The sequence below is a fragment of the Phlebotomus papatasi genome, chromosome 3 (genome assembly GCF_024763615.1).
Source record: "Phlebotomus papatasi isolate M1 chromosome 3, Ppap_2.1, whole genome shotgun sequence".
Taxonomy (NCBI): domain Eukaryota; kingdom Metazoa; phylum Arthropoda; class Insecta; order Diptera; family Psychodidae; genus Phlebotomus; species Phlebotomus papatasi.
In genome coordinates this window covers 18,201,853-18,214,074 of record NC_077224.1, presented here as the reverse complement: position 1 = coordinate 18,214,074, position 12,222 = coordinate 18,201,853, and the positions used below count along the sequence as shown (strand labels likewise).

Sequence of the window (12,222 nt, the reverse complement as noted above, 5' to 3'; positions counted from 1 at the left end):
TTCGATAAAAATTGCCTGGCATCTCTCTGGCATCGATGGCTAAACATTGAAGTGCATTGATGAATGCAAATCACCCCGCCGAGACTTTTATTGCAGTCAAGTTGAGTGGGTATAAAAATAATTATTAATTAAATAGAGTGATTGGACGTTTCAGGAGGGACGGAGGGGAAGGAGGGCACAGACTTTGGATGCACAGAGAGGAAGAACTCCTTGACTTGGCATAGTTGCTGCTGTCTCACGAACTGAGAGGCGCGAATGCGATCAATTCCATGCATCTGCCATTAATCCCAACCCACCCTGAGATTGAAGCCTGTCCTCTTCTCTCTCTCCCTGACCAAAGAAACAGGAAGTATCTCATGGTCATTCTCTGATGAGCACATCAATTAATGATTGATAGTATTACAATTTAATCGCCACGATAGAAGAATCATTTGTCAATTTATAATGGATTTGCGCACATCTCCCTTCTCCTCTTTCCCCTTTGTCAGCCAGCCCCAACATAAATTACACCATGAAGGTGCATTGAATTCTTTTCTCCCTGCCCATAATTACACACACGCATACTTCAATCTCACTCTCCTGAGATTTATCTCTCGTTTATCATAAACCTCTTTTACAATGTTGCAAATATATAAAAAAAAGAAGATTTGTAAAAATAACTAAATCACCTGCAACTATTCACGCTGCTCAGGTTCCTCAGCTCGATTCCCCTTTCTCCTCTGCGTCTTTCTCTGTGGCCGTCGGAGGATGCTCCAGGACACTGTCAATCAGTCCCAGATCCTTTGCCTCCTCCGGAGTCAGGAATGTATCCCTCTCCATCTTCCCATGGAGCAGATCGTACGACTGCTTCGTGTGCTTCACGTAAATGTTGGTCAGGAGCTTCTTCAGTTTGATAATCTCCTCAGCCTGGATCTGAATGTCCGTGGCTTGTCCCTGAGCCCCTCCTGACACCTGATGAATCATGATTCTGGCATGGGGCAGGGAATGACGCATCCCCGGAGCTCCAGCTGCCAGCAACAAAGAACCCATTGAACAAGCCTGACCAACGCACCAAGTCGCAATCGGTGGCTTTACATATTGCATGGTATCATAAATGGCCAGTCCAGCTGTGACACTCCCCCCAGGAGAGTTAATGTACATATGAATGGGCTTTGTGCTGTGCTCAGACTGCAGGAAGAGCAATTGGGCTACCACCAAAGAACTAACATCATCCACAATTGGCCCCATCACACAAATAATCCTCTCCTTCAGGAGCCTCGAAAAAATATCATAAGCCCTCTCTCCCCGTCCAGTCTGCTCAATGACAATCGGTACTAGCCCCAGGTTCCTCTTCTGCAATCCCCGGACAAGGTTCTGCAAGAAAAAGTGAGGTTAAACTCAATCACCATCAATTTTTCCCACAAAATCCCCTTCCGCCCACAACACTTACCCACCCTCCAGCTAACAATCCCTGCAACCTGAACATTTTCACTCACAAAATCCTCCCCCTCACTCTACTTTCTCCAAAAAATCCACGAAAAATATTTTACACCTTCCGCCAGCTGATCAAAACAAAGCCCCACTTGATGACGTCACAACAATCTCCACTCAATTTTCAAATTTAGGCGTCAGTTAAAACACTGAAAAAAAATCTCTCGAGAAAGAGGTTGCAAAGCGTCGCAGATTAGCAGAACGCTCGAACTCACGAGATAGAACTCTCCGTCAATCACAAAAGCATTTCCAAAATCAAAAACCAGTGATAAGCCCAGATAAGCTTATGTTAGCTGAGATTCTTTACAGGTGACCTCGAAATGCGTGCAAGTCGGGGTCCTTTCAACTCGGAATACGTGAAAATTCGATTGTGAGGTGAGTCGAATTTTGGGGATAAAGAATCGCGCCGAGCCAAACGTTTTCTATTTTAAATAGTTTGAGTGCAAGAGGTCAATGGAAGAAAAAAAAGTTCATTGAAATCGGTGAATAAACATTAGAGATAGAGTCCGGTCCATATATCGTCAGTTAAATCAGCATTTATCGTAACTTCATTTTTGCGATTTTGAGATACATACATATTTGGAATCAGCGTAATTTTGTTTATTAAACGCACTTGTGAAAAAGAAACATTTATTAGCCCATTAAAAATTATTTTAAACAAAAATTATCGTAAGTGCCCTTAATTAAGAAAAAATTATCAGAATTTGACGTAACTTCCATTTTTGGGGAAGTTACGACAAATTTCCATACAAAATTTTCAGTAATCAGCATTTGCCGTAACTTCTTTTGCCCGTTTGCGTGGCTTGTAATTTGCAGCAAAAATGTAATATTTCTCAATAAAACGTTCACAAACTCTTCCAAATATCCAAAGACAGTACGAATAATGCAACATGAGATCATTTTAATTTAATATTTCCGAGAAAAAAGTGAGAAAAAATCCCTACCCATCAGTCATTAATTCAAAACAAAAAAAGCGACGTGGCGCACAAAATGTTTTCAACAAAAGTTATGAAATAAAAGCTTTTAGTGACATTAATAACAGTTTAATTGACTAATTTAGTCAAATAAAGGCACTTATTATCACTAGAATAATTCAAATTGGTATAATGCATTTTAGAAAATTGTCGTAACTTCCAAGATTTCCATACTTTCGAAATTACGGCTTTATAAACGATGGAAGTTACGATAAAATATTATTGTGTTTCTTTTAACATATTTCTCAATATTTCAGCTTCCAAATCATTTTATAAAGATTTTCTCGAGTTAACTTACAGTTTATTAGTGCCACTTTTATTATTTTGACTCAAGTATCGCATTCGGGGCTCATTTTTAAGAAAAATAATATTGAACTGAGAATTTCGTCTCCTGAAAAGTTGTCAAAAGGAAGTTACGACAAATGTTGATTTAACTAACGATATACAGTGGCGGCCATAATAATAGAATCAGCTCCGCAAAGATCACTATTTTATCATGAGCTTTTTCTGTTCAAATAATTTCCTTATGTCAAATAAGTGTTGTTTTGGCCGCTAGAGGTCTCTATTTTTCACAGAATACAACAATAGTGAAATTTGGTTTGAACAACACAATAGGACCTCTTTTATTTAAATTAAAGATTGTGATCTATAAATCGAATAAGTTTAAATAAAGCCATATTTAGAAACCATAAATGACAGTTTTCCAGTTTTTTTGGCCGAACTGAATTTCACTATTGACGTATTCCGTGTAAAATAGAGACCTCTAGCGGCCAAAACAACCTTTATTCTACGATTCTAATAATTTGAAGCTTTTGAAGATTTCTACTGCAGAATTAGGGTCGGAGGAACGTCTGTTCGACAGGGAGCCCCTATTGACACTTTTGTCAAAAGGCGTTGAAAATTATTTAATGTATCTAGTAAAATATAAGTAATATAACGTTTTTTCTGTAATATACCTTTTACTATAAACAGAGATGTTCAAATTTCATATCCCATATGGTACAGAGTAGGGTGTCAATAGGTGCTGACACGAGTTCTTAAAGTGTCAATAGACGTTCCTTTCACCCTATATCAACAAATTGGAAAAAATACAAAAGGTAAAAAAATATAAGCTTTGCAAAATGATTCTATTATTTTGGCCGCCACTGTATATAGTAAGGGTCCGGATTCCGGATACAGTGGATTGGTGTAGACACGGGTGGGACCCATCGTTAGAAAGATCTCGATCTCAGATACAATATATACAGTGTCCGCTTTCTAATCCGTATCGGCGTAATTCGAACGAGTTATCGACGGTGACATTTAAAATAATTTTGAGGTCATGTATGAATGTGTGTTCAGTAATGAAAATGAATTATCCTGTGATGTTTTTGTTTAATAAATGAAGTATAATAGCATAGAATTCTCTAATTATGTCTTTTTTAATCTTTTTTAAAATTTTTATTCTAATTCTATAAAAAAAAATCTTATATTTACTTTCGAGACGTTGAACAAATTTTAAAAATCCATCCGGATTACGAAGCGGACATCTGTCATATTGTCTCCCAATCATCCGGATTACAAAGCGGGCACTGTACTAAAATTTCATCGAAATCGCTTCAGAAACACTAAAAATGCAGTCCGGTAAAAACATTTTTGATTATAGCTCGGGTCAGGGAACATCGAGGTAGGAGTGCCACCCACCGTTGAAAAGGTCTCGACCTCGGCTACAATATACTAAAATTTAAAGAAAAAGCATCGTCTAGTTTTCGAAATATTTGAAATTAATTTTCAAAAATCGATTTTTCGATTAATCGGACCTTCGGTTAAATCGAATGAAATGATGATGATGGTTAAATCGAATGAGGTTTGTAGTCCTCCACGAGAGTTTTCCAAAACACTAAAATTTTTCGAATTCCGATAATTAGAACCGGAGATATTTCCATTCGAAAAATGAATATTTAATCCCTTCTAGCTCGGGTCAGGGGGGTCGGGATACCTTAAGTTTGGTGCTGGTCGAAAGCTCTTAAGCCCAGTTATAACATACTAGAATTTTGGACCGATCGATGCTATAGGGGCTGAGTTATTGAAAAAAACAAAATTAGGGGGTGTTTCAAAATGGCGGAAGGAAGGGGGGTGGATATAAATCATCAACTTTTAGCCACTCATCGACATTTGACCTTTGCCGAAAACCGCTTGTCGATATCTCTTTCCGTTCTCTCTACAGAAGCGTTTGTACTCCGGACGGGACGTCCACGAAAATCGATTTTTAGCACATATAGTTTTCGTGATCTATGAGTGTCAAAACGCGTAAATCCAAAATTTGAGCCCGATCCTACGAGGTCGGATTTCACCTGTGACCACAAAAGCTGAGATTGTAAAGAATCTCAGCCATTTGGTAAAGAAATAATAATTTAGAGCTTAATTGAATCTTACCTGCTTTATTAACTTATTTATTTCAAGATTAATTAAACTTTGACTTTCAAAAATTCAAGATGGCAATTGTTTTATGACATTAGGTATGTTTGGACGAAATGTTCGCCTGGACCAGCTCCAAAACATTTCCACAAATAAAAGAAATTGTAGGAGCCGTTTTTGAGAAAAACCAAAAAACATGGTTTTGGAGGGGATGGAGGGGAGTAGGGGAAAAAATAAATCATAATGAGGATCCTTGGGTTGACTTATGGGGGGTCCTGCGAAGATCCAAAGTTCGTATCTCTTACTGTTTGGCCTCTAGATGGGTAACAAGTTTACGGACAAAAAATATTTAAAAAAAAAATATATAAGATCATTTACGTGCACTTAACCGATTCATTACTGATTGCAACCGATGCAGTTGGATTGTAAATTCCAAGACATTTCCAAAACATCCAAATTTAACCAAATCGGTTGAAAAATAGGCCCTCCAGAGTAGTTTGACATTTGACCTTCAACATTCAAGATGGCGATTTTTTAGGTCATAAGAATATTTGGACGAAATGTTCGGCTGGACCACCTTCAAAATATATCCAAAAATAAAAGAAATTATAGGAGACGTTTTCAAGGAAAATAAAAAAAAAACATGATTTTGGAGGAAGATAGGGAAAAAACACGTCTGGAGATAATGTTTTTTTTGTTGGGGGTCACCGAAGACCGGAGGTTGATATCCGTTACGGTTTAAGCTCTAGGACGGTGACAAGTTGAAAAAAAGTCGATTATGTAACTGCTTTCTCTTTGAGTTCGAGCAGTAAAATAAAAACCATTTTTTTTTTCAATCTAATAAAACGTTCTTGTTTATTTCTCAAATAATATTGGCTTTTTTTCTTTATCATTTTCTCCTCAATTACAATTGTTTTCCTTCTATCTACGAAATATTTTTGTGTTCATTTCTCTTATTTTTTTATGCGAAATAATGCAATTGACTTTGGGGACGTATAATTAGTAACTCTATGATCATCTTTTTTTTACTTCCTTTTGTCCTTAAACACTACAAAAGCGGCTCTGTGATTCTTCTGCAAGAATTTTACTGTATTTTGGGTGTTTTGGTTTGTATTGCAGGATGAGAAAAAGCTTGCAGGAAATTTATTAAAATATCTAGAATAATGGTGCTGTTGCATGCCTTTTAACACTTGACTAATTTATGTTTCTTCCTGTCACAATTGTTTGGAGAAAACCGTCAGGACAAGAATCAACACGGAAAAAGTCAATAATGCAGTAGCACATGAGAACAGTAAAGTGCTAAAATATCATATTCATTTTTCATTGAACCCGCACCATAGTTTCACGATTTTAGTACACATTTTGGTACTCCCAGTTTTTACATTATTGAACCAATTTCCAAGTGGAAAAAACAGTCCTGCCAGAAAACAACAAAGAAAAGTCGATAATGTAGTAGCACATGAGAACAGTAAAGTACTAAAAATTTCAGGAGCAGAATTTCCCCTTTCATTCCTCAATAGAATAGCACCATAATAGTACTATTCCATTGAAAACTGCGAAGAAAAATCTATGTCCTGAACATTTTTTTAGTACATGTCCTAATGTTCTTCTGCATTTTTGATTTTTCTTGTGTGGAATTTCTGTCATGACTATTTTCCCCAGTCCTTGTCGAGTTTCGAAACCACCAAACAGTTGAGGCAGGAACGAATACAATTAAAATACTATCACCCAAGTTTTTGAGAATAGTCATGTACTAAAAAATGTTCGGGAGCAAATGCTTTTCACTGAAATAGCACCAAAGTAAAATTAAAGTATCTCGAGAATCAAGATCTTTCTACAAATTTTACATTTTTTGAATCAGATATTGCAATACAATCAAATTTATGTGACAAAATTAGTAATGACAGACAATTCACAAGAAATTCTTACACCTTCCTGAGTGGATTACTTGGGTAACAACCAGGGTATCATGGAAAAGAAAAGTATAATAGAATAATGCTGCTATTCCAATGAAAATTGAAAAGAGACAATATATTTTATCTGAATATTTGTTTTAGTACATGACTGTTCTCAAAAGCTCGAATTTTTTCTATGTTGGTTCCTGTCACGATGCCACGATTGTTTGTTGGTTTTGAAACACGACAAGGTCTGAAAAACACTCGAGACAGAAACCAACACAGAAAAAAGTCAATAATGCAGAAGCACTTGAGAGCAGTCATGTACTAAAAAAAAAATGTTCATGAGCAAGATTTCCTCTTTTCATTTTTTACTAGAATAGCACCATAAACAAGTTTACACAAGTATTTTCACTAACTCCGGGTGATAATTTCTATTAGCCCAAGGAAATTTGTAAGAGCGGAGCACTTGAAGCAATCGCATGGACGAGGAGCTCCTTGGTTGCTAGAGGTTTCTCCAGAACCCTCAGCTCTCCTCCTAACTATTTATCCCCTACGACGATCCAACATGAACTAACTCTCAAATCCTCTCTATGATACCCCACCCGAAGGGGTAACTCATAGGCCAACACTAGGAACGCTCTTAGGTGAAATCGGCGCCACTCCTAGAGACATCTATGATGTCAATTCAAATACCAACGGGGGCTTAACCGTTTGGGAGGAAGCTAGTGCTAACAATTTTATTAGTTTTGCCGTTTTTGCTTTTTATTCTTTGTTCTTTTTTTCTCCATTTACAGGGAGTTCCGGCTTAAGTGAAAACGGATTGAATGAACTTGATATTAATTGCCTACATTTCTTATTAACCATTGGCGCTGAAAGTAAACTGAAAAATGTTTTGCATACATTACGGCGTTACCGTACCTTATTCCAAATACCTCTCCTGTGGGTATGCAATTTTTCTATATCACTGGAATGAATTCGCTGGCTTTTTTTCGGTCCCGAGAAATTCTTTGAAAGCGGAACTCCCTGTATGATTTCGAAATTAGAAAAAACTCGTGTATATGATGCGCGTGTTCTATACTTTTTTTTATGAAACACATCTCAACTGAAGTATATTCTTATATAGAAAAACCCCGTTGAGAATACCCAAAGAATTTTATAGGGACTTTAGATGATTAATGATCCCTAGATTCACCTGAGATTTCTTAGAGAAATTCTTTTTCACTTAAGAACATACTTCAGTCGAGATGGTTTTCACTAGGAAAAGTTAATGTGAGTGAACCATTGAAGAATCACATGCGGGTAATGTCGCGTGTAGACGCATCATATACAGAGAACCTCGGATTATGGTATTTTAATAGGCTGGGTATTTTTGATGATTTCAGAAGATAGTGAAATCAGAGAAAAGCATTCAAGAAGACCCAGATAAATTCCCTCAAGAATACCTTATGGATTCCTTGGGAACTACTGCAATTTTCTAGACTGGCAGATTTCCCTGGATATATCTTAGATATTTCCAAGGTAATTTTCATACAAATGAGAAACGGGGAACTTCAACTGTTGCCACAGAACATGAAATTTCCTTTAGAATTTCCCGGGGATTCTTCATATGGCTATTTGAGTAGATATTTCCCTAAAAATTCTCCGGGGATTCCTCCTAAGGATATTTGGGTGGAAATTTCCAGGAGTACCCGAGGAATTTTCCTTAGTAATCCCTGACAATTCCACCCATAGAAATCCTAGTGAACATTTCCATGAATATACCAGAAGGGGAATTCTGTACCAGTATGACAATGTCATATGATAAATTTTTGTCGCAAAATTCGGGTGCAGGCCAACATAAAAGCCCAGTGAGCATCGAATAGCCATTACAAAAAGCTCGATCAAGCTTTTAGTAGCTGATATAAGTCGAATTTATGATTATTTCATTTGGAATTATCATATAAAAAATTTTAAATTTGTCATATGACATTGTCATACTGTTACAGAATTCCCCTACTAGAAATTTTCTCAGAGATCCCCGCTGAATTCTCAGATGGAAATGTCGGTGGAAATTTCCACTGATACCCTTAGAAATTTCCTCCAGTGATCCCTGGGAATTCCACCTATAATAATCCTAGTGCAAAATTTCAAAGTGTAGCCCTGCAAATTCCCCAAAAGAGATTGCTGATTACATCACAATTGCGAAAAGTATTTGCAAACAAAATCCCATATTTGCAAAATTATTTTTATTATATTTGCAATAAAATTTAAATATTTCCAATCAGTCTATTAAAATTAAATTGAAAAAAATGATTAAATTTGAAATCAAACGGCATTTTTAGTGTCTTGGGAACCCTAAAAATGGCTAAGGATCTAAGATAAATATTTAACTTAAGCAATTGCGTCGAACTGCCCTTAAATAGTAAAAATTATATCGAACTTTTAAAGCAACTGCAATAAATTAGAATGTGAAAGAATTTGAATTAATGCAAGGTTGTCTTTTTTATCAGAATAACTAAAATTAGGAATGTGTCTTAGCTAACTTGCACATTAAAAATAATACCGTAAATAATTTGTTTCAATTGCAAGTTTCCAAAAAAAAAACAAAAATGAGGTTAGATTTTTTAATTCTTCAAATTAAAAATATCATAGGACCTGCAATCTTTTTCTCATTCTGCATTTATTTTTATTTGTTTTTAGATGAATGGAGGATACAATGTTCGTTGTGCATTTTCTAGTGAGGACTTTTATTTTGTGCGAAAATTACAATTTTTTTCATATTACTTTTTAACTTATTTAGCTAAATGAGGTTATTTAGCGAAGTGAGGTTATATAAGGACCTAACCTCAAAAAGTCAGAATAATTTGGCTTTGATAACGCAAATATTTTGACACCTTCTTTAATTGTTATGAAATTTCATAAGTATTTGTTTCTTTGAGAGAAAAATAGGGCTGTTCTGTAAAGTTCTAATCAAACTGCAAACAATTTTTTTGAGGTTAGAATTTCAGTAATATTGGAACGAAAAGTTTTGGAAAGTAAAAAATAACCAATTTCTCTGCAAAATAATCTCCAAAGCGATAATAATTGTCTCTCTGGCTGTACCCATCAATTCATTCGATACTCATCGAAAATTTTATCGATATTGCATCGATTTTTCGATTTATTTTTGCCGCACTTTAGCGGGTTTTCTCGATGAACTGTTGACAAAAAATGATGTTCAAGTGAGAACCACGAGAGCGCACTACTTCCAAGCGTGGAAAAACACTGCAAGGCCGCTATGCTTTGACCTTTTATAGGTTAGATCCAACATAACCTCACTTCATTCAATAACCTCTCTCAGCCAAATGAGGAAATCAATGCATTATGACAAACTGAAATAAAACTTACCTTTTTTGGAGAAAGAATTGCTGTTCTAAGAATAATTCTGATATGAGTCATTTGAATGTTGTTGTTTTTTTCTTAATTCACGTGAGATTTTAATTATTATTAATTTCTTGTGCCTATTTTTTCCTATTTTTCTTCAGGTAAAAATCATAAAAATGTCAGACGGAATATTAAAAATCCAAATAAAAACCTGTTTTGTGCTCATTTTTGGCGGTGATAAAGCTCAAATGGGAAAGTAAATTCTCTTACTTCATTCTTTTTTTTTTTTGTTCACAAAAACTTCTATGAATAATTCTTAAAAATTACATTTAGCAAAATATCTCAAATCGCTTCCTATTTCTCTTTCATTTTTTTCAAATATTTTTTTTTCTTTTTTTTTCATATTAATAACTATAATTAATGGAATGATTTTTTTGCATAAATCTGCTGTTTTTGGCATTGAATTTTTTTCAAAAATTTTCATCATTCTAAAAATGTTCATGCTTAAGTACTAAATGTGATTTTTTTTTTAATTTCGTTTCATCACTTAAAAAATAATTCCTCAATAAAATTATTTAGAAAGAGAAGAAAAAAACATGCTCTCAATAAAAAGAAAACCCAAAGAAAAACTTTCTTTCGGACCAGCGAGGACAATTCACTGAATTAATTCTTAAAAACTATATTATGATTGCTTTTCATTGACTTTTCTTTATCTTTTGTTTCTTTTTTTAATTTTAAATATTTTTTATGTGAGAAAAAATATTTATTTTTAAAAAATTGAGAATGATTTGTCACGTGAGATTGCCATCCATCAATTTCTGGTCCCACATTCAATAGGAGGGCTAAGAAAAGGGCTTTCAATAATGAAAAAAAAAACAAATAAGTGGGATAGGGGAACATACCAAAGAAACCAAAAGGAATCCTCACACATGCAGCAAACATAAGGATTCTTTAGAAAACCGATCCAATTTTCTTGATGAGAAAATCCTTGAGTGGTTGATAATATTCGTAGCGCAAACAAACCATTTCTGGCCAATTCTTCAGCTGCACAAACATCTCAGAGTCCGACTCGATGATGAAAATGGTGGACAGCACAAGGACCAACACCACGAAAATGAACGACGGCACAAAAGCCTGAATCAGGGAGAATTTCTTAGCGCTCTTGGCCGTATTCGTGGCATTTTGCTGCTGAATGAGATGAGCTGATGTCACGGCATGATTCGTGGCATGGGGCAGAGTGGCAGCTGCAACAGGTGCCGACTGATCGGAAGTACTGAACTGACGCTGGATACCCAGACGGGACTCAGTCAGGGTCAGACCACTCTCTGACGACGAGTGATCAAAGGAATCGCGGTAGTAGTAGTCAGAAAGGAGATCACTGTTCACATCCATGTCTAGAAGGAAGTTAAACAGAAGCTGAAGGCTTCGTTCATACACTTTTCACTCCTTATGCAATTAATTCCGAATAAAAAAGTTATTATCGGTAAATAACCGATTCATTACCGGTCGCAACCGGTTTAAAATTATTCGGGATTCCAAGACCTCTCCAACGAATCCAAACTTACTCTAACTAATTTGGTTGAGAAATAAGTTTTCTAGGGTTTATGTTTAAAACAAAAGCGAGCAAAACTGTTTGAAACCGAATAAACGTCAAAATACGTTAGTTAATAGCGTTTTGACCACTGACGTACAATTTTCATTCGACGTTTATTCGATTTCAAACGGTTCTTGCTCATTTCTGATATAAAATGTGTGATTTCCCACAAGGAGACACTTTTTCACCTTAAGGCTATAATTCTTGCGAGCAACACATATTGAATAGGGGCCTAAATGGGGGAGGAGGGCGGCGGCAATGCGACAAAAACCTCTCCCTCGAATACACTCAGGTGAGTGATCACTTCTAGACAGCGTTGGGTTAGGAGCTAACAGCCCCTTCCCCGTAAAAGCAAGACTACGAAAACTTACAAGTAGCCTCCGATAGGACGGATAGGACAGACTTTACGACAGCGAACTATAATACGTTTCTGGAGCGAGCAGACGGAGAGTTGTCAGGACGGGAAAATGCTAGTTCGAGACCCAGTAACACATATTCAATTGCAACTAAAGTGTGTTACTTTTTGATATATTACTGACGACAAATA

At 35.9% G+C, this 12,222-nt stretch overlaps 2 protein-coding genes across 3 annotated transcripts in view; both read right to left on the bottom strand.

The window, feature by feature from the left end:
- Positions 1–561: 561 nt before the first annotated feature.
- LOC129807918 (ATP-dependent Clp protease proteolytic subunit, mitochondrial) lies at positions 562–1,572 on the bottom strand. The gene is made up of 2 exons (XM_055857522.1): positions 1,430–1,572; positions 562–1,353 (listed from the first exon to the last, which is right to left on the bottom strand). Exons 1-2 carry the CDS (start codon positions 1,463–1,465, stop codon positions 697–699), a joined length of 693 nt encoding a protein of 230 aa, XP_055713497.1. The 5' UTR covers positions 1,466–1,572; the 3' UTR covers positions 562–696.
- A 7,825-nt stretch (positions 1,573–9,397) lies between these two features.
- Positions 9,398–12,222, bottom strand: part of LOC129807916 (FERM domain-containing protein 3) — a 38,656-nt gene continuing 35,831 nt past the window's right edge. The window contains exons 7-8 of one of the 2 annotated variants that reach the window (XM_055857520.1): positions 10,984–11,475; positions 9,398–10,923 (exon numbers count right to left, since the gene is read on the bottom strand). In XM_055857520.1, the coding sequence (XP_055713495.1) occupies positions 11,033–11,475 (443 nt within the window). In that variant the 3' untranslated portion in view covers positions 9,398–10,923; positions 10,984–11,032. Of the gene's footprint in view, positions 11,476–12,222 lie in introns of both variants that reach the window. The other variant, XM_055857521.1, reaches the window with a different exon arrangement.

What these genes read in the sequence shown, in the direction of transcription:
- LOC129807918 (XM_055857522.1), bottom strand. Translation starts at nt 1,465, where the DNA reads ATGTTCAGGTTGCAGGGATTGTTAGCTGGAGGGTGG. An exon ending in GATTGTTAGCTGGAGGGTGG is followed by an intron (nt 1,354 to 1,429) that starts GTAAGTGTTGTG and finishes TTTTTCTTGCAG; the next exon opens with AACCTTGTCCGGGGATTGCA.